Source organism: Lithobates pipiens, unplaced genomic scaffold (assembly GCF_037356315.1).
Source record: "Lithobates pipiens isolate NorthernLeopardFrog02 unplaced genomic scaffold, aLitPip1_a1.2 Scaffold_19, whole genome shotgun sequence".
NCBI classification, from domain to species: Eukaryota; Metazoa; Chordata; class Amphibia; order Anura; family Ranidae; genus Lithobates; species Lithobates pipiens.
In genome coordinates, this window is record NW_027507764.1 from 373,962,866 (window position 1) to 373,986,101 (window position 23,236).

Sequence of the window (23,236 nt, forward strand, 5' to 3'; positions counted from 1 at the left end):
CATTAGGTTTCGGGATAAAATCCTTGGACCCATTGTCAGACCCCACGTTGGTGCAATGTGTCCTGGGTTCTTCCTTGTGCATGGCAATGCCCGGCATCATGTGGTGAGAGTATGCAGCCAGTTCCTGGAGGATGAAGGAATTGATACCATTGAATGGCCCCACACCATTCAATGAACACTTCTGGAACACTATGTTTTGGTCCATCCTACGCTGCCAGGTTGCACCCCAGTGTTCAGGAGCACAGTGATGGCCTGGTCAAGATCGGGGGGGGGGTTTGGCTGGGTTTATACCCCAGGAAACCAGCCGTCTCATCATTAGGAGCATGCCCAGACATGGTCAGGCATACATACAAGCACGTGGGGTCCAAACAAATTCCAAGTAACATTCTGAGTTGCTGCAATGAAATTTCAGCAAAATGTAATAGCCTATTGCATGATTTTTTCACTTTGATTTTTGGGCTGTCCTCGAGTTCAGCCCTCTATAGATTGATAATTTTCATTTCCACCAACAATGTGGCATCCTTTCCTTCCTAACACATTACTCAGTCCATATTCGTATAGATATCCAGCATTAAACTTTTCCCCATTGAGATTTAATGCGTTTTCAAAGTGTTCCTTTAAATTTAAACAGTGTATATACTGCACTCTTTACAACCTTTAAAACTGGGAAAATGGCAGAAGTATATTTGTTTTTCTAGCGGATACCCTAACAAAGACAGAGGTTGCAGGCAAAATTTGGAAGGTTACTAATTAGACTGTATTATCTTTTCCCCAAAGAACCTCTAGGATGTTTATGTCAGAGGCTTTAATATTACAGGATTCTTTAATCAAACATGCTGGTCCAGTGTTTGAAAGCTAAAAGTTATACAGTGCCTTGAAAAAGTATTCATACCACTCAAAATTTTTGTTTTTTATTGGGATTTTATGTGATAGACCAGCACAAACTGGCACATAATTGTGAAGTAGAAGGAAAATTATAGAAGTTTTTCAATGTTTTTTACAAATAAAGATCTGAAAAGTGTGACGTACATTTGTATTCAGCCCCTTTGAGTCAATGCTTTGTACAACCACCACCTTTCGCTGCAATTACAGCTGCAAGACTTTTTGGGTATGTCTCTACCAGCTTTGCACATCTAAGAGTGAAACTTTTGCCCATTCTTTTTTTGCAAAATAGCTAAAGCTCTGTCAGATTGGATGGAGAGCGTCTGTGAATAGCAATTTTCAAGTCTTGCCACAGTTTCTCAATTGGATTTAGGTCTGGACTTTGACTGGGCCAGTTTAACACATGAATATGCTTTGACCTAAACCATTCCATTGTAGCTCTGGCTGTATGTTGAGGGTAGTTGTCCTGCTGGAAGATGAAACTCTGCCCCAATCTCAAGTTTTCTGCAGACTCTTACAGGTTTTCTTTGAAAATTGCCCTGTATTTGGCTCCATCCATCTTTCCATCAAATCTTACAAGCTTCCCTGTCCCTGCTGAAGAAAAGCATTCCCGCAACATGATGCTGCCACCACAATGCTTCACGGTGGGGATGGTATGGTTCAGGGTGATGTGCAGGGTGATGTGCAGGGTGATGTGCAGGGTGATGTGCAGGGTTAGCTTTCCACAACACACAGTTTTTCTTTTAGGCCAAAAGGTAAAAATTTTGGTCTCACCTGACCAGAGCACTTTATTCCACATGTTTGCTGTGTCTCCTACATGGCTTCTAGCAAACTTAAAATGAGACTTCTTATGGCTTTCTTTCAACAATGACTTTCTTCTTATTCAAACAAGGAAGATGCCGCTGCAGGCGAGCAGTCACTACAGTCCGAACGTGCTGGTTGCAAGCCACGGCCCACCACCGATGATCAATAGGAAGAAAAGAACGGCTGCACACCACAGGAACGTTTGAATGATTTTATTCCAAAAAATAGCAATAAACAGCTAACAAAGACAGAGTGTCCGAACCCAGGAGGAGACACGTGCGTTTCACACTAACCTCAGACCTCAAAGGTTTGAAGAAGCACAGAGGTCAGTGTGAAAGCACACGTCTCCTCCTGGGTTCAGACACTGTCTTTGTTGGCTGTTTATTGCTATTTTTTGGAATAAAATCTTTCAAACGTTCCTGTGGTGTGTAGCCGTTCTTTTCTTCCTAATGGCTTTCTTCTTGCCACTCTTTCATAAATGCCAGATTTGTGAATAGCCCGACTAATAGTTGTCCTGTGGACAGACTCTCCCACCTGAGCTGTGGATATCTCCATGGGTCTCTTGGCTGCTTCTCGGATTAATGCTCTCCTTGCCCGGCCTGCCAGTTTAGTTGGACGGACAGGTTTTGATAGGTTTGCAGTTGTGCCATGCTCTTTCCAATTTTTGGATGATGGATTGAACAGTGCTCTGTGAGATGTTCAAATCTTGGGATTTTTTTTTTTGTATAACCTAACCCTGCCTTAGACTTTTCCACAACTTTAACCATGACCTGTCTGGTGTGTTCCTTGGACTTCATGATTCGGTTTGTCTAACAACACTCTGAGGGCTTCACAGAACAGCTGTATTTATACTGAGATTAAACTGCACACAGGTGGAGTCTATTTACTAATTAGGTGACTTCTGAAGGCAATTGGTTTCACTAGATTTTAGTTAGGGATATCAGAGTAAAGAGGGCTGAATACAAACGCATGCCACACTTTTCAGATATTTGTAAAAAACATTGAAAACCATGTATCTTTTTCCTTCCACTTCACAATTATGTGCCACTTTGTGCTGGTCTATCACATAAAATACATTTACGTTTTTGGTTGCAACATGTGGAAAATTTTAAAGGGGTATGAATACTTTTTCAAGGCACTGTACCCAAGGACAAGCATCTCAATTTCCTAGCTTCTCCCCCTGAAATAGCAGAATCCAAGAAAAGACATGCTTATAGCAGGGGTCACCTACTTTCAGGTCCCTCCACTCACCTACATGCTACTACACTGCCACATTCATGGCCGCCCAAAGGTTTCTGAGCAGTTTAGAGAGGAGCTGTATGATTTTAATCTGGTCCCCACTTCAAAAGAGCATTTTGGCCATGAACCAAAATGAAGTTTATTTAACATCCTCCCTCTCTTTCATCTGCTATCATGTAAGGTAGGGAAAAAAGAAAAATCTTTCAACAAACCAATGGTCTAAAAGACAAAATCACAGTAGCGTATGCAATAGGTACCTGGATACATCCATTTTGACTGAGGAGACTTTATCCTCTTCAGATTGTAAAAGTGTGAATAGAGCCTCAACCTGCAAAAAAAAATAAAAAATAAAAAATAAATTATAATATATATATATATATATATATATATATATATTAGTTAAATGTCCATTAACGCCACATTTTTCAGTAGCACAGGTTGTAGACAAGCATGTGAAAATACTTTATTTGACATTTTTACTGTATAGTGTATGCACAGCCAAATATGCTTTTCATCTAATCTTCAATAAGGTTGTGAAAGTTAAAACCCATCAGGCTATTTTTTGCAGTCTCTGTCCCAGTGGGATTTACCTTCACTTTCTATTGTTGAGACACACCGGGAAATGAGAGAAAATTACCCAAGAAAGAAATTCCCATCTTAGCAGTCACCAGAACATTTGTCCTTATTTGGGACGATTTACCCCCACCTCTTGCATAAAAAAAAAAAAGAAATTGCAGTATTATTTTTCTGAGAGCAGAATTTCTCACATCCAATATTGCACAAAACCGGAGCATCTAAACACCAACACTAAAAAAGGTAGACATCATTAAAATAATTTATTGAAGTATTAATACAGCTGCATTCATTTATAACTTATAGCTGCCTAGAAGTTATCTTAAAACTGGCCATAGTATATACACATTTTCTTATTCAATTTAGTTTAGATTTAATTTCAACTATGTAGCCTGCCTGACTGCATACAAATTAAAAGTGTTTAGGTTTGACCTCATATTATATGGTTTTGGTAAATAAAAAGGAAAATTGCACAAGAAAACTGTATAACTATATGGCTAGCCTTAGAGTGGAACTTAACATTTTGTGAGTGAGCAGGTTTTTTTAATACAGAAGAGAAATCTATGCCTCTTCTACATTAACCCCTTAATGCTGGTGCTTCCGGGCCCTTTAAGAGGTTTCCGATGCCAGGAAGTGGGGTGGTGTTTTTGATCATATGACCGTCACATGATCAGAAAGATCCCAATCGCAAGTAGAGATCAGGATCTTTCTGTTAACCGGCAGTAACTGTGCCAGGAGCGTTCAGGGCACGTGCTCTTCGCACAGCTTTGTTTACATTCCGGTACACGTGAGGCCACTCGGTAGTAGGGCCCCCCACTGGAAGGCCGCATATATGTGTACTCCCGGCATGAAGGGGTTAAAAGTATTCATACCTGCCTGTCTGCACTGTACACTGAGCCATGTATGCACAGTTCAATGTAGAACTTCGGAATCTGCAGGTGTGACATGATCTTGGCTGGAGTGCAGTTGAGTATAGTTCCGCTTTAACGGATGTGGTTTATTTCACATACCTCTTGCCTCTTGGCATCTTCCTTGTCCCTCAGAAACACAACTGGTGGAACATTGCCAAGAACATGATGGCTTATCATGAGATGCCTTGGAAAAAACAAAACAAAAAAAAAACATGTAATTAGAATGCATTAGAATGCATTAAAAACCAAAACAACTAAAAACTTAAAGCCACAGTGAACAGTACAACTCCAAAGACAATGGGGTTGATTTACTAAAAGTGGAGAGTGCAAAATCTAGTTCAGCTCTGCATAGAAACCAATCAGCTTCCAGGTTCTTTTGTAAAAAGTTTGAGGCCCACCATGCTTGGTTTAAATCTCGTCCGGTTCAACAGGAACAGGCACAGATTAGAACTGTTATTGGGCAGGTTGAATGTACCAAGTTTATCGATCGATCAACTTGGGTATATCCAGCCTGCCACATTCTCTTGGGGTTATCGCTAGGGGCTGCTATAACGGTCTTCTCCCGGCGTTGACGGCCCCCGCCCCCCCCCCCCCCCGCAGTGAGAGCACAGCTGCACCAAATTTTCCACTCTCCGGTTTTAGTAAAACAACCCCAATACGTATGTCCTTTTGGCTACATTACTGGCTACATTACTGAGAACCATACTTTAAAACATCTGTTTCTAATTACTTCCACTGTAGCAGAGTCTGCCTATTATTGGAATTGGAAGTATTCCCAACTTACTTAAAACTGAATTCCAGGTATGTTTTTTTTTGTATAGTTACATTAGTCCAGATTGGACCACACCTAGCAGATCCCTGTGGAAGAGGACAACCAATGCAGCAGCTGCCACTACTACAATGGTCCTCCCTGTTTTCTGGATCCTGTGCCAAGCGGCTACTCTGCAGCTTAGTAACCACAGGAGAATGCTTGCTCGGCACAGGTGCCATTCAGAGGAAAGACTTGCATTTTTCTCAATGAACGCAAAGCATTCTCTGGTTGGCCATGGTGGAGAGGCAGAGCGGAGACATCACAACATCTGCAGGACCTGAAAGACAGCAAGGATCACTGTAGTAGCAAGACTACTACAGTGGTTCTGTGCTTCCACATGGTTTCTCCAGGTTGGAAATTTGTATAGTTCAAGCTCGACCAAAGTAGCTATGCGAAAAAAAAAAACACATACAAACATCTACCAACATCCTCAGTGTCATGGAAGTGGTCAAGAAACATTCTTAACCACTTTCAGACCGGACCATTTTGACGTCCTTTTTTTCCCACAAATAGAGCTTTGTTTTGGTGGTATTTGATCACCCCTTTGTTTTTTTATTTTTTGCGCTATAAACAAAAATAGAGCGACAATTTTGAAAAAAAAATGCATTATTTTTTACTTTTTGTTATAATAAATAATATAAAAAAAACTGTTTTTTTCCCTCAGTTTAGGCCGATACGTATTCTTCTACATATTTTTGGTAAAAAAAAAAAAAAAATTGCAATAAGTGATTGATTGGTTTGTGCAAAAGTTATAGCGTTTACAAAATAGGGGATAGTTTTATGGCATTTTTATTAATATTTTTTTTTTTTTTACTAGTAATGGGGGTGATCAGCAATTTTTATTGTGACTGTCATTATGGCGGACACATCGGACATTTCTGACACATTTTTGGGACCATTGTCATTAATACAGCAATCACTGCTATACAAATGCAGTGATTCCTGTGTAAATTACACCGGCAGTGAAGGGGTTAACCAGTGGGTGGCAGTGTAGGGGTTAAGTGTTCCTAGGGGCGTGTTACTAACTGTGGGGGGCTGGGCTTTGTTTTAGTGAACACTGATCTCTGCTCCAATCACATTGAGCAGAGATCAGCGTCACTTGTTGCTAGGCAGAACGGGGAGATGCTGTTTACAATGGCATCTCCTCATTCAGCCCCCCGTGAGACGATCGCGGGTATGCCCGTGGCGATCGAGCCCGCGGGACCCACGACCAGACTCGCGGGGGTCCCGACCGGCACGTGCTCGCGATGGCAGGGTGGCATTTAAAACTGGATGTACCTGTACGGCAATATGCCTACCCGTCCCATTCTGCCGACGTACATCGGCGTGCGCCGGTCGGGAAGTGGTTAAACCTTGAGGTCCAGAGGTGATTTTATGTGCAGCCACAAACTCAAGGAACTTTATCAGTTTATTTTTAAAAGTAAAAAAACCCTTCATGTTTTGGATCTCCATACCTCAGCATTTTTCCCAAGCACTTAACATATAGAGTATGCTAATAGTAGGAACTACACCCTAACCATATGTGGCTAGATTACATTTTTAGAATTACGAGATTTTATTATCAAGCGAACAGGTTACTTAAAGGAAATTGCAAATACCTAAACCGCGGAGCAGACTTCTGAAGCACTTTGTCTATTTCAGCATCAGTGTCTTTGCTGCCACTGCTTAACCAGTAAGCTCGACAGACTGAAAAGTCTGCAGATACAGATACCTACAACATAAAACATACAAGAGCCAAGTCATTCAAAGATTAAAAATGGGTGAAAAGTGACACACACTAATCAGGAATATGAGAGTCATTTACAATACCTTTGATAGTTTAATACACAATTCATGAACCTCATCACTAACTTCTGATGTATCCAGCAAGCCGGTTAATGCATCATACAGGATCACATTAAGAGTCTTTATACGAACATTATTTTCTTTCTTTTCTGCCTTCTGCTGTTTCATCAAGGCCAGTAAACCAGGTGGCTTGTTTTCCTACAAACAAACACAAAATAGGCACTGAAGCCAGCTAAACATATGCAGAACACAAGAAAATATATCTGATGGAAAAACAAAAAATTGCTATGCCTTGCCAATAAAGATTATATTCTTCTGTTTAAGGCTGAAACTATTAAATTGATATTATCGATAATGTATATCATTGACAACGATTTTCATTATCGATTAGTTGGTCCGCACATTCCTCCTGTCTGTCCGTTAAAAAAAAAAAAAAACCTCCCTCCTGTGTGCTCGGCGCCGTCTGACCAGGCAAGTCCGCAGCACGCCTCTCCTCCTCACTGACGTCATCCCCACTGATCTCAGCCCCACCCACTGCTGCCTCGAGGGAACAGAGAGGAGAGGGCAAGAAGCCGTGAGGAGAGCAGAGCTGCAGTGCCCATTGTGAAAGGTAGCGGCTAATGGCAGTAAAAACAGTTACACAGTACAACATTCATTTTTATGCCACATCCTAACTAATTAGGATGGGGCATTTTTACCAGTGCCCCATCCTAACTAAGTATTCCTGGGGGGGGGGGGGGAGTGTCCCATCATTGGTGTTTCGGGGGTGGCTGGAATAATATTGGCACATCATTGGTTTTCCTGGGGGGGGGGGAATAGTGCCCCGTTGGTGTTCCTGGGAGGGGGGGTGACCCATTGGTGTTCCAGGAAGGAATAGCACCCCATCATTGGTGTGCCCGGGAGGAATAGCACCCCAAAAAAAACAAAATTGTGTTTTCGGCATGTTGCCGAAAGAAAATCAAAAGCTGATAATCGCGCATGTCCTCGTTCTTCACTCATTGCAGAGCGCGATCTTCAGTGTCAGGGAGCTCAATTGTCCGGGCCATAGTAATGTCCCGCCTCCTGTGATAGACAGCACACTGATCCAATGGCAGGACATTGAATTAGTGTGACGTGATCACAGGAGGCGGGACATTTTTACTCCGGCCCAGGCAATTCAAATCCAGCTCCGTGACACACACAGATCGCCGCTCTGATCCGGACACAGGCAGGCTACTGCATCTGAGGAGCACAGGCACTGGTGAGGCTGCATACAGGCACAGCCAGGCTAAGGCATCTGATTGGCGCAGGCAGGCTGCTGCATCTGATGGGAACTGGTGAAGCTGCATTGATCTCTTGTATCATGTCTGCAGTCTCTGGCTGTCTCCTGTATCATGTCTGCTAGAGGTGCACCAACTGGAAATGTTGCTAATAGTTATAGTGGACATGAAACAAGAGATGGTTAGAGAGACTGGGGACACGAAACAAGAGATGGTTAGAGAGACTGGGGACACGATGCAAGAGATGGTTAGAGAGACTGGGGACACGATGCAAGAGATGGTTAGAGAGACTGGGGACACGATGCAAGAGATGGTTAGAGAGACTGGGGACACGATGCAAGAGATGGTTAGAGAGACTGGGGACACGATGCAAGAGATGGTTAGAGAGACTGGGGACACGATGCAAGAGATGGTTAGAGAGACTGGGGACACGATGCAAGAGATGGTTAGAGAGACTGGGGACACGATGCAAGAGATGGTTAGAGAGACTGGGGACACGATGCAAGAGATGGTTAGAGAGACTGGGGACACGATGCAAGAGATGGTTAGAGAGACTGGGGACACGATGCAAGAGATGGTTAGAGAGACTGGGGACACGATGCAAGAGATGGTTAGAGAGACTGGGGACACGATGCAAGAGATGGTTAGAGAGACTGGGGACACGATGCAAGAGATGGTTAGAGAGACTGGGGACACGATGCAAGAGATGGTTAGAGAGACTGGGGACACGATGCAAGAGATGGTTAGAGAGACTGGGGACACGATGCAAGAGATGGTTAGAGAGACAGGGGACACGATGCAAGAGATGGTTAGAGAGACTGGGGACACGATGCAAGAGATGGTTAGAGAGACTGGGGACACGATGCAAGAGATGGTTAGAGAGACTGGGGACACGATGCAAGAGATGGTTAGAGAGACTGGGGACACGATACAAGAGATGGTTAGAGAGACTGGGGACACGATACAAGAGATGGTTAGAGAGACTGGGGACATGATACAAGAGATGGTTAGAGACTGGGGACATAATTTTTCTTGAGCTTTTCTTGCACTAAAGGTTCCAATAATGGGCAACAATAAATTCATATTAATTTAAATTGAAGGTATTAAAAGTCAAAATATAATACAATTGTATATTAAAAATATAAAATATTTTTTAAAAACTGTCATTTTTGGAATCGGTTTCCAGCCTAGTGCATCCTTCATTTTCGGCACCAAAATTTCCATTCGTGCACCCCCCGAGTGTGTTTTGTTTAGTTTCATATGCTTTATTGTCTAAGGGTTGTGAAAACCGGAGTTAGGCTTACCGGTAACTCTTTTTCTAGGAGTCTTCCAGGACAGCCTCTGAGACATAGGGCTCCTCCCTCCGGGACAGGAAACACGTTCACCTAAATGTTTAAAAGGAGGTCCTCCAGGCTTTCCCCTTCAGTTTCCACAAGAACCGCCAGAAGGCTCTAAAAGACATAACACACTGGCACAACATTAGTATATCCCCTTTTACTCCAGCTAAAAAACTCTGGGTGGGAAACCAGGCTGTCCTGGAAGACTCCTAGAAAAAGAGTTACCGGTAAGCCTAACTACGGTTTTCTCTTATAGTCTTCCAGGACAGCCTCTGAGATATTAAGCAAGAAACTTGCTGTTAGGGCGGGACCACTGCCTGGAGGACCTTTCTCCCGAAAGCCTGATCCTTAGCCAGGTCCAATCGGTAATGCTTTGAAAACGGAGTAGCTGGACCACGTCGCTGCTCTGCAGATCTCCTCCGGAGTGGCACCGGCTTTCTCTGCCCACAAAGCTGACACCGCCCTAGTTGAATGTGCCTTAACTAGAGGCGCTTGCCTCCCTGCCAACCTGTATGCCTCTAAAACCGTCATCCTAATCCATTTGCGTCCTTTGCGTGACCCCGTAAAATTCACAAAGACTCTGACTTCCTGAACTCTTTGCTAATTAATTTTTAAATAAACTAAAAGGCTATGCCTAACAACTAAATCCTCCTTCCTCATCACCTTCTGAGGAGGAGTAAAATGTTGACAGGATATTGTCCTGAGTTCTGTGAAAAGCAGAAGAAACATTGGGGATGAAACTAGGATCTGTTTTAAGCACAACCCTATCCTCCAAAATCAACAAAAAGGGCTCTCTAATAGAGAGCGCCTGCAACTCACTTACTCTTCTGGTTGAGGTAATTGCAATCAAAAAAGCTGTTTTTAAAAATACCCATTTAGCACCAGATTTCTCCAGAGGTTCGAAGGGACACCTTGTGAGGGCACCAAGTACCAAGGCTAAGTCCCAGGAGGGACAGGCTCTGACCTTTACTGCCCTTTAAAGCACCTGGAGAGTGCTTTAAAGAAATTCTTTACAAAATGATCTTGCTGCAGGGGGACCTGAAGAAAGATGCTTAAAGTGGCAGCCTGTACCTTCAAGGTGCTGACAGAAAGCCCCAATTCCACCCCTGCCTGGAGGAAGTCCAACACTGCTGGAATACCTGGATCTTCCTGCCCCTGTTCCACCAACCAGGAATTGAACCTCTTCCAGACCTTGGTGTAAATGGCCCTGGTCACTGGCTTATGGCATTCTAAGAAAGTCCTGATGACCCTTTCTGAAAAACCTTGGGCCCTTAACAGCTGTTCCTCAGATACCACGCTGTAAGTCTGAGGGTCTCTATTTGAGGATGCCGGATAGGACCCTGTGTAACTAGATCCTCCCTCCTCAGAAGATGAATATATTGCCAATCTCTGTAGGACTGCAAACCAGGCCCTTCTTGGTCAAAACGGGGCTATCAGAATGAGATCCGTTACCTGGGTCTGAAATTTCTGAAGGACCACCGCCACCAGCCTTACTGGGGGAAAGGCATAACACAGGTTGAAGTGCCACGCACTGGCGAAGGCATCTATCCCTTTGGCCTGATCCTGTGAGTGCAGGGAGAAGAACTGAGCAACCTTCTTCTTGCTTTCTGAGGTGAACAAAGCCACCCCTGGTATGCCCCAGGTCCTCACCACCTGCTCAAACACTTCCTGGTTGAGTGACCATTCGTCCTGTTTCACACACTGGTGGCTGAGAAAGTCCGCCAGCGAGTTCTGAGCCCCCTTTAAATGAACCGCTGATAGCGCCACAAGATTCATCTCGGCCCAAGAGAAAATTTCTCCTGCTATCTTCTGCAAAGCAGGGCTCCTGGTCCCCCCCTGCTTGTTTATATAGGCTACAACAGCTGCATTGTCTGACCTTACTTGGAGGTGTTGTCCCCTTATTTTTAGCTGGAAGGCTGCTATCGCCCTCTGTACTGCCAGCAATTCCCTCTGATTTGAGGTCCGTCTGGCTTCCACCTGAGACCAGGATCCTTGAGCCAGATCTTTTTCCAGGTGTGCACCCCAGCCGAAAGAGCTGGCGTCTGTTGTCAGCACCAGAGCTGTTGGTCTGAACTACAACAGACCCCTGTCTGAATTGTGACTGGCTCGCCACCACCACAAAGTCCTTTTGACCCTTGTGGGTATCGACATGGGTTGATCAAAACTTTGTTGGCTGCCATCCCAGCAACGCAGCAGAAGAGCCTGCAGTGGGCGCTGCTGGATCCTTGCCCAAGGGACTGCTGGGAAACAGGATGTCATTAAGCCCATCACTCTCATGACATCTCCGACCTGGGCTTCCTGATTGGTCTGAAGCCGCACTACCACCAGACCTACCTTGTCTATCTTCTCTGATGGGAGAAACACCTTCCCTTCCACAGAGGAAATTCTGTAACCCAGATACAGTACTTCCTGGGTTAGGATCAACTGTGACTTGTCCTGATTGATCAACCAACCAAGAGAACGCAGGAAGTGTTGCGTCTCCTGTAGATCCTCTTCTAGCGGCTGATAAGACCGGGCAACAAACAGAAAATCGTCAAAATAGGGGATCACTGTAATGGCCCTGACACATAGCGGAGATAGAGCTTCTGCCGAGACTTTTGTAAAAATCCTGGGAGAGGATGCTAGGCCAAACAGAAGTGTCCTGAACTGGAAGTGGAGGATTTCCGAGTTCACTTTAACTGCCAACCTGAGGAATTTCTGGAATTCCTGATGCATCGGTACATGCAAATATGCATCCCTGAGGTCGACTGTTGCCATTAAGCATTCGGGAAACCGCTTGTACCTGATAAACCTGTTCAGGGGTCTGAGATTGAGGATCAATCTGAATTTGCCTGATGGCTTTCGAACTACGAACACCCCCTGTCCGTGTTCCGCATCTGGTACCCGGCTGATGACCTGTTGATCTAACAACTCTCCCACAGCAGACTCAGAGCCTCTGCCTTCTCCCGGTCTCTGGGTAACTTGGTTACTAATAATAATAATAATAATAATAAATTTTATTTATAATGCACTTTCCATCAAAAGACCTCAAAGTGCTACATAATTACAATAAAAACAAACAAACCGCTTAATTTACAAAACATTTGCTAAAAAGAAAAGTCTTCAACCCCTTTTTAAAATTTTCAGTAGACTGAGAAACCCTCAGACTATCAGGCAAAGCATTCCACAGACGTGGGGCAGCAGCACAAAAAGCCCTATCTCCCATGGTTTTCAACCTAGTTTTTGGAACCTCTAAACAATTCAAATTAGTTGAGCGAAGGGAACGTGGTAGATTTTGCAATCTAAGAAGTTCCTTAAGATAAGGTGGAGCTTGTCCATGTATGCATTGATGCACAAGAAGAGAGACCTTATACTCAATCCTTGTAGAGACCGGCAGCCAATGAAGAGATTTTAAAATTGGAGTGATATGCTCATGCTTCCGCACTCTCATTAGGATCCTCGCTGCAGAGTTTTGAACGTATTGCAACCTCTGCATGCTCTTTCTCGGAATCCCAATGAGAAGTGCGTTGCAATAATCCAGCCTGGAGGAGACAAAGGCCTGAATCAATCTTTCAGCATCGGAAAAAGAAAGGATAGGACGAAGTTTAGAGATATTACGAAGGTGGTAGAAAGAAGTTTTGCATACTTGATTTATATGAGCTTCAAAAGTGAGTTGGGAATCCATTTTTACACCAAGATTAGTGACAACAGACGAAACTGGAATTTTAGAGCCTGAAAAGGCAATACTTGTTATCAGCGATGATTTAATCTGGTGAGATGTTCCAATCATAATAAACTCTGTTTTGGAGCTATTTAGTTGCAAGAAATGTTGTTCCATCCACTCCTTTATCTCCTCCAGACAGGCGGTAAGGACTGATAGGGGTGACTGCACTGAAGGAGTTTCAGCTGCAGCTTTTACATAAAGCTGTGTATCATCAGCATAACAATGGAAAGAAATATTATAACGATTTATAATATGGCCCAAGGGAGTAAGATATAGAATAAATAAAATCGGGCCAAGCACTGACCCTTGGGGAACTCCGCAGGTAACCATATGCGGTTTAGATTTAAAATGACCCAATGTAGTTTGTTCAATCCTATCTGTAAGATATGACTCGAACCAACTGAAGGCTAAATTTTTTAGTCCAACATTATCACGAAGACTATCTAAAAGAATGCCATGATCGACAGTGTCGAACGCAGCTGACAAATCCAACATAATAAGTAAAGACGGAGAACCAGCATCAGATGACATAAGAAGATCATTTGTAACCCGAACAAGAGCGGTCTCCGTACTATGAGCAAAACGAAAGCCTGATTGAAATTTTTCAAAAAGGCTGTTATGCTTGAGATGATCCTGAAGATGACTTGCAACTGCTTTCTCAAGTACCTTAGATAAAAAGGGAAGATTAGAAATAGGCCTATAATTAGAAAGGACTTCCGGATCAAAAGTGGATACTAGGAAGGTAGGTGGGGGAATGGCACTGAACTCTAACTTGTAACCGTTTTTTATTATCTCTAATATAAACGGACTTGAATTTGCGTTTGTCCATTGTGGGAGGAAATCCCCCAACCTTCCTCCTACTAGAACACAGGAGTCACTGGGATTTTGAGGTGGTTTGAGGAGGATTGAATAATATGCCTCCTCTGCCACACCCCTTGTGATCCGACCAGTGTTTCTTAGGCCGACCCTCTCTCTCTCCTGCTGGGACTGTTGCCTAAGCCCTCCAAAAAGATGCCTGCTCTCAGGCTTCTTCCTTTTCTCTGGAAAGGCCTTCTTTATATCTTGGGCACGTTCCAGGGCCTCCTGGAGCCCAGGGCCAAAAAGGTGGTCGCCTGAGAAAGGCAATCCACAAAGCCTGAGTTTTGATGCTGCATCTCCCGACCAGGCTTTCAGCCATACAGCCCTTCTAGCCGTGTTAAAGCGTTTTTGTACCTAAAAATTTAACTTCATATTATTAAAAGCACATGATAGCATACTTACCTAAATGAACCCTGAAAAAATATATATTAATTAATTACTTACCTTATATTTCAGATGTTTGTGCTGACTTCCGGGCTGTCCTCCCGTGGGAGTAGGCGTGGTTATCATCCTCGCAATGGTCCCTGGGAAATTTCTAAGCTATTTCCCAAGAATCCATGGGGGGCAATGAAACTGCGAAATCTCGTGAGATTTCGGGAGGACGCCGGTCACGTGACGAGGGCGTGTCCGAAATTGCCATTTTTAAAGTGGGCAGGCAGCTGTATCTGCCATTACCACCGGAGCCTGCTGGGAGCCGAGCGTCATAGAATAGAGGAAGTAAATGCCTGTGGGCTTCAGACGCCCACACTTAAAATGGAAAACGCCTGAGTACTTTTTTAAAACTTATCCGAAGCAAAAGAATCGTCGCGCCGGGGGTCAAAAACACGCCGATCGTGGATGCTAACCGACGGTAGCAATCGCCCACCTGTGACACAGGTAAGAGAAAAAAAAAAAAGCAGCGGAATCCCGCTTTAACTAAAGCCGCAGACTTAGCCGCTAGCTTTACCGAATCTGCAGAAGCATCGGCTAGGAACACAACCGCCTCAGACAATAAGGGAAATGACTTTAGCAGCTGTTGTCGGGACGTGCCTGCCGAAATATGGGACTGTAACTGAGTTAACCAGCACTCCAAATTTCTAGCCACACAGGTGGCTGCAAGGGCAGGTTTGAGCGCAATAGAGGAGGCATCCCAAGCCCTCTTCAACAGCACATCACCCCTTTTGTCCATTGGGTCCTTAACGGATCCTAGGTCATCGAAGGCCAAATCAGTCTTTTTGGAGACCTTCGTTAGCGGCGCATCCAACTTAGGAACCTTGTTCCAAGGCTGGGCTGCATCTTTCTCGAAGTGAAATCTGCGTTTGAGACTGCTTGAAAAGAACGGTCTCCTCTCAGGGTGCTCCCACTCCAGCAAGATCGCTTCCACTAGAGATTTGTGCACAGGGAAAACTCTGGATTTCTGAGCAGAGACCCCCCGATACATGTGGTCATGCTTAGAAAGCTGTACCAACGCCTCTCTGATCTTTAGGGTGTCAGATCTCTTAACAAATCCCCCACATCGTCCAATGTCAACTTGTACCGGGACCCTCTGGAGTAATCTTCCTCTTCCTCCGAGTCAGACCCTGAGTCCACCTGAGAAGAGGCCAGCGACCTGGGCTCCCTCTCCCTATCTTCCCTATCCTCCTGACTGGGCTCAGACAGGGAGGGCAAACATGCCACCCTAGATAAGGGCACAGAGGGACCCTGCATCCTATCCATCATTCCTCTGAATGACTTGAAGGTGGATGCAATCTTGTCTTTAACTGACAAAAAGGATCTTGTGACATTCAGTCATGGAGTCAGCCTTAGATAAACTACTGACACATTCGGGGCAAATCGGCTTCTCCCAATTGGCAGGAAACAAAAAAACTGAAGGGGAAGGCCTGGAAGACCTCATTTTAACCATTTGGGTGAACGTGTTTCCTGTCCCGGAGGGAGGAGCCCTATGTCTCAGAGGCTGTCCTGGAAGGCGAAAAGAGAAAAATAGTTTTGCAAAACAATAGCAGAGAAAGAAAGTTTTGTTTGTCCTTAAAAATTTTTTTTTTTATTAATAATAATAATAATAATAATAATAATAATAATAATAATAATATGTAATACCTTGGTTTCTCTTAAAAGGGGAAGCTCCGCTTGTTTGGCATCTTTTATGGGGGAGCGGATACCTGTCAAACAGGTACCCGCTCCCACTTCCCGGTAAGATCACCGCAATCGATGTGCGGCAATCTACGAAGTTTCCAGCCCTTCCTCCCCCCTGCTGCCTTCTGGGAGACCCACAGGTCCCAGAAGACAGCGGGACCATGCACAAGCACAGCGAGACTCGCGCATGTGCAGTAAGAAACAGGCTGCGAAGCCGCAAGGCTTCACTTCCTGTTTCCCTTAGTAAAGATGCTGGAGCCTGCACCCAGAGCCAATGGACAGATCAACTTGGGGTGCTAATATTGCGGGATCCCTAGACAGGTACGAGTCATATCAAAAGTCAGCAGCTACAGTATTTTTTTTGCACAGGCTAGAACTTCTCTTTAAGTATCGACAAATGTATTGTGAAATAAACAGGTCCATAGCAGAATTGTAAAAATTGCTCTGGTCCACAGGGGGGTGAACAGGTGTAAGAGGGGAAATGGTTAAAGCCCAACTCAGAGAAAATGTTTAATTATCGGGTGCAGCCCTACTGCAAGGGTTAGTTGTTGGCTTTGTCTAGTGTAGAGGAGAAACAGTCTAACTTGCCTAATCCTTCACTCCTCTGGCAGATGGTGTTCCACCATGCTCTAGCGGTGTACTGTCCCTCAGCGTCAACATATCCAATGCAGGTCTATGGACCATGCTTTGGTCTTAATGACATCAGAATCCTAGATCACTAGAGCATGGGGCAGGAGGCGCTGAGGGTACCAGTGTAGCTGCAGGGAAGGATGGAGGATTAGGCAAGTCAATTTTATTTTTTGTTAACCCTGACCTATACCAGCAATTAACCTTTGCAGTACGGCACAGCCCCACTGCAAGATAATTTTTTTAGCTGCCCTAAATTGGGCTGTAACAACTTCAGCCCCGGAAGGATTTGCGCCCTGTGAACACATTTGCAAGTTGAACCTTTGTATGTGGGGGACTCATTACTGTACATTGATCACCAAAAAGGGTTAGTTTCTTTCCCAACAAAAGGAGTTCATCTTTAAAGGCTGAGCTCTTATTAAAGAGGGATTCCGCCCAAAAAAAAAATTATTAAAAGCCAGCAGCTATAAATACTACAGCTGCTGACTTAATAAATGGACACTCACCTGTCCCGGGTTCCAGCGATGCCGGCAGCCGAGGCCGATCGACCGCTCGGGCCTCGGCTGCTGCCGCCGCCATTCGAGGTGAGGGAATCAGGAAGTAAAGCGAATCGGCTTCACTTCCCGGTTCCCTACTGCGCATGCGCGAGCCGCGCAATAGGAGATCTCCGCGCTGTCACTGGGACCCGTGTGCGTCCCAGCAGACAGCGCGGCAGGGCAGGAAATGGCGTAGACTCCCGTGGGAGTCTATGCCCGGAAGTGGGTGAAAATACCTGTCTTTGACAGGTATCTCCACCCCCCTCCCCCCTGAAAGGTGTCAATTGTGACACCGGAGGGGGGGGGGGGTTCCGATCAGCGGAGGTTCCACTTTAGGGTGGAATCCCGCTTTAACATTCTCCCAAAGTTATTAGGCAATATAAGAAATATGTTATGCATAAAAGTGACACAACTGTACATTATTTTACATGTAACACACCATAAATGAATAATAAAAATGCAGCATGGTATAAATAACTTGTAAAAATAAAACCGAAATAAAGCATCAACACAGTACATACCATAGGAGGATGCCAAGTGTCTTCATGCCAAATTCTTTTTCTGTTTAAGAAAGACAAATGCTTTAACACCTAATGATAAAAATGCACACTTATTTCAGGTTTGTCAAACATCACACACTCCTAGTTCGCACACGAAAGGCAAAAAAAATTAATAAAAAATAAAATCACACAAGGACCACAATTTTACATCCTCCACAATAAATGTGATGATATTTTCATGGATCACTTGTTCCTGAGGTGTAAAAAGATAAATCAGGACATAAAAGAAGCTGCTGTCTGACATGTGCATTGAGCTGAATGTGGAATTCATCTTCTGTTAGCAGGTTTGCCCGAGTACAGAAGTATGTACCGTATTTATCGGCGTATAACACGCACTTTTTTCCCCTTAAAAATCAGGGGAAAATCGCGGGTGCGTGTTATACGCCGATCCTCCGTGATTTCTGGGCTCTGGGCGGCTTTTAGCCACCTTCGGCCCTTCTCTGCGGCCGAAAACCACCGAGAAGGGCCAAGAGCGGCCGAAAGCCACCGAGTACGGCTGAAAGCCGCCGAGAAGGTCCGAGAGTGGCCGAAAGCCGCCGAGTACGGCCGAAAGCCACCGAGATACACAGGACATCTCCGCGGCGCCATTTTTAAAAACATAAGCTGATATCACTGATGCACAAGGCTACAATGACGGACAAACTGCATGACAAGGCTGCATGACGGACAGGCTGCATGACAAGGCTTCAGATGGACACTGATAAGGCTGCATTGATGGGAATTTAAATTAAGCTTTTTTCCTTAAATTTCCCTCCTAAACTTGGGGTGCGTGTTATACGCCGGCGCGTGTTATACACCGATAAATACGGTACTCAATGTCAGAAGGCTGCAGGCTATATTGATGAAAATAGCGCCTCAAATAAAACGCAAATGCAACACCCAGACAGGGTGTTGCAGGGTTCCTGTAAATCCACTGTATTGGCATTGTTTCACTGGCATGACAAAGGCAAAAGTATATTTAGTGAAATACGTTTATACAATTTCATATGCATTCATCAGTTTAAATTTGTTGTAAACCCTTACAAACCACTTTGACCTACAGGTAAGCCTAGATTAAGGCTTACCTGTAGGTCCAAGAAATATCTCCCAAACCTATACGGTTTAGGAGATATTTGCCCGAAGACGGGCACCGCTATCTACGGCGCATGCACCGTAGACAGCGGCGCGCAGGCGCACTGAGCGGGGCATCGTCGATGACGGCAATGCCGTGAGTCTCGGCTCCCGTGCGCATGTGCGGGAGTGACGTCATCGCTGCTCCGGCGAATCACAGCGCCGGAGCAGTGAGACCCACCAAGAAGATGGACGCTCGGAACTACAGGGGACAGCGGTGACTTCGCTGGCTCCTGTGTCAGGTAAGTGACACATAATGGACTACTATGCGATGCATAGTAGTCCATTATGCTTTGCCTTTACAGGGAATGAAAGAGGAAGTAAACTCATCAGGGTTTACTTCCTCTTTAATAATCGTCTAAACATTTGCACAGGACAGTATACTTACTTACTATTCCCCCAACTGCATCAATGGGCAAGCATTAAATCCATGTATGCAGAAAGTAATGAGAGTCACAAAATAAGTATGCAGTGGCATACAGTACTTACTGTATAAAAGCAAAGCACCTAACATTCCACAAACATTCTCAACTGAAACTTCTAGCTTCATGTGTTTTAAATGACAGTGATTGATTCTCCACCAGAGAATGGTTGGTGAAAGTCACAATCGCGGCTTTATAAATATGCCCCATACTGTGGTTTCCTTATCTCATTCCTGTATAACACAGCCTTTTGCCTATGGGTATCTCCATACGCTGTGCAAGCGAGGCTGACCCCTTATCAATGAAATTGATTGAACAATAAAAATGCTTTGTGAGCATAATTCGTTCCAGAAACATGCTTGTAATCCAAAGCACTTGTATATCAAAGCAAATTTCCCCATAAGAAACAATGGAAACTCAAATGATTTGTTCAGCAACCATTTATTTATAAGTCCTTCAGTTTATAGTCCATATAAAAAGATTATAGCAATGTGACCAGGTTGTGTAACCATAAGATGTCCATCCACAAATGGAAGCTTCTACAAGGGGATTAGAAGAAAAATCCAGCAGGCGCTACAGAGTATAAAAGAGAAGAGAGGCTCCTCTAAGTGTAGTAATATGTTTACATTTAACGAAGGTACAACATTTGGCAACTCACATGGTTGATGATTAAAAGAGGCACATCTAAGTATGCAGGCATCCGGGACATCATAACATTGTGTCCGGCCTCTGAAAGGCCATAGAGACTTTCCAGGACCATCTGGCCCGCTGAATTCTCTATGGTGAACTTCCGGCGCCAGCGGATTCCTTCTCTGGCCCGCCGCCAGTTGATGCAGCAGAGGATGGCAGGAGGGGAGGTTGTCACCTTCTGTTGCCCGTAAAACCAAACAAACGATCAAGTAGCTGAACAGCTGCTATGATTGTTTTTACGGTGAAGGGAATCGCTGACTGTAAAATAAGATATCTGGTTGATGCCTGTAACTGCAGGCATCATTCAGATATCACCACTCAAGCTCTGCGACATCACATGCCGCTGTGCAGGCGGCAAGTGGTTAAACCCCCTTTTTTTTAAGCTAAACACATTGAGCACAACAAAATAAATACCCCAGTTAACTATAATTATATTTCTTACCACAGCACTTGCTGATTACAACTTCTGGTGATTCTAGTCCTCACAGGAAAGAGTCAACAGTGGACAGTGCAGTCTTTACTCAGTCTATTAGCTTGGTGAAGGGAGGAGTAGTGAATGAATGAATGAATGAAATACTTGTATAGCGCACAATGCGAACTGAATCGCCTCTAGTAGTGGAGAGTATTGCCATCCCAGGCTATGGGGCTGTGTGTTTCTATTGATGTACACGGTTTATGGAGACAACTCTATCACTGCATGCAAGAGAAAGAATCCACCCTGAAACAGGAAACCTGAGGCAGTGGTCATAACACCGCTTAAAGTGGTTATAAACCCATTACAACAACTTTATGCTACAGGTAAGCCTATAATTAAGCTTACCTGTAGTTACCCATGATATCTCCTAAACTGCACAGTTTTGGAGATATACCCTGTATGTGCCGATTAACATGGCCTAATCATCAATTTAGGCCAATATGGTGGTGGGGGGGTGGGGGGAACAGACTGGAGGAAAAGAGAGATTGTGTTTCAGCTTAGCTGAAACTAGGGTTGACAACCGTCCAGGATTCACCCGACAGTCGTCTGGGTTTGGAATTTTGTGTCCAGGCTTCAGACCTTCTGAAACCCAGAAACATTATTGAGAATGGACTGCGGTTCCCCAAGTAACAGAATACAACTACCACCAAGTACATAGGTGTGTGCACAGGCCCTACCCCCAAAAAAGGACAGGAGAGGAGAGAGGGTTTGATCTCCTTCTACTCCTCTGATCCTTACCTCTCTGTCTGCCCACTCACACTGTAATCCCTGCTATTCTGTGCTCAGGAAAGGGATGTGTGGGCTGGAAATTTGAAGCTCAGCAGCCGGCAGATACATTCTGGATGAAAGGTGTCAGTGCTTGATCCTCCATCCTCGGGTGAGCGAGCGTATCATCCAATGTCTGATCCCCCTTCCTCCCTTCTTGCCCCAGAGTGAGTGTGTACACTAAGATAAGGGGCACTCTGGGAACCCTGACTTAAGGGGAAATGCTGGGAACTTTAAAGTAAGTGGGAGCTTTGGTGAGCAGAAACCCCCTTACATCAGAGTTCTTCTTTACACCAGCAGCATTCTCCCTTAAAACAAATTGGTGTGCAGCGCTAAAGTGTCTGGGTTTGGCTTGGAAAAAAAAAAAAAAAAGGTGGCCACCCTAACTGAAACACAAAGATCTCTACTTTCCTCCCTGACAGATCAACGGTTTGCCTTGTTTACACACCGCTGATCCATCTCTTCACAGAATGATCCTTGGGCCACGTTGGCTGCTGATTGGACACAGCGGGAGCCAATCACAGCAGGAGCGCCACACACCCCCCTACACCGCATGCACGAAATCACATACAGGTACATGATCTTACACAGCCGGGCTGCCTTGCCGCAGTATATGTATGGTGGGCAGTCCGGAAGCTGTTAAATCAGCTGCTGAATGTGCTTAATATGGAGGTTTAATATCACTTTATAGAGACCATGTCGCCAGACCAACAATTTCAACAAAAATATTACACATCCACTGGACAGGTATTTATTATAACAACACCCTTTAGAGGGCATTTCAGGTATCACTACAATTGGACCTTAATGTATTTTAAGCATCTTGGGTACTTTAACAATTGCAAACCATTACAAGGAAGGCCATTACAGGTGCCCCGTTTTAAGTAGGTGGGCTCATATTAATACACTGGAAATCAACTGACCCACTCACAAATTCTGAATGTGTGAAGCAGATGGCAAAGACCCTTAGGTTGGAACAATTTATCTATCAGCAGAGGGCATGCCCGGAAAATTGAAAAAGCTAGGAGCTCCATGGCTGGATACCACAAGCCTCAACCCCATTGATTTAAAGTGGCTGTAAAGGTAGAAGCTATTTTATCCTAATGCATTCTATGCATTAAGGTAAAAAAAAAAAAACCTTGCCCCCCCCCCCCCCCCCACATACTAACCTCAATCAAGTTTTGTGCCCGAAAGCAGCATCGTTGCTCTCTCTTCTCACTGGAAGGAGCCACTGGCTTCTACTAACCATAGCCTGGCATCATCACTGTGGGTGCCTGGCTGTGGCTTCACAGCTGGGCACAGGCTGTGCATGCATGATGCACACACTGTGACTGGCCGTGCAATCATCTGGGACCTGTGATGTGTCCCAGATGATTGCAGAGAGGGAGGAGGGAGAGGTGAACTGACTTCCAGCTCCGCGGAGCCCTGGGAGGAAGTGGGAGCTGGAATCCTCTTTTTAGAGGGTTTCCGCCCCCCCCCCCCCCTCAAACAAATGACATGCCAAATGTGGCATGTCAGGGGGGTCACCTTCTCTTAAAGAAGCGGAAGTTCAATTTTTGGGTGGAACTCCGCTTTAAGTGACACTCTATACCAGGGGTGCCCAAACCTTTTTAAGAGCGAGGGCCACTTAAGCAACTTGGTAACCAGTCGTGATCCACAATGACCGGAGCAGGCGGATGAAAGGTCACGCCTACTCTAGGCCCTCCAATCCGATCCACCCAGATTTTTTTTTTTTTTTAGAGGATCGGGGGCAGGCAGGAGTAAAAAGACAAAAGTC

At 44.7% G+C, this 23,236-nt stretch overlaps 1 protein-coding gene across 2 annotated transcripts in view; it reads right to left on the reverse strand.

Moving 5' to 3' along the window:
* RBFA (ribosome binding factor A) overlaps positions 1-23,236 on the reverse strand; it is a 39,143-nt gene that overhangs the window by 11,459 nt on the left and 4,448 nt on the right. For both annotated transcript variants that reach the window (XM_077492308.1, XM_077492309.1), the window contains exons 2-6: positions 17,959-17,998; positions 7,030-7,203; positions 6,819-6,931; positions 4,509-4,593; positions 3,183-3,253 (exon numbers count right to left, since the gene is read on the reverse strand). In XM_077492308.1, the coding sequence (XP_077348434.1) occupies positions 3,183-3,253; positions 4,509-4,593; positions 6,819-6,931; positions 7,030-7,203; positions 17,959-17,998 (483 nt within the window). The remainder of the gene's footprint in view (positions 1-3,182; positions 3,254-4,508; positions 4,594-6,818; positions 6,932-7,029; positions 7,204-17,958; positions 17,999-23,236) is intronic.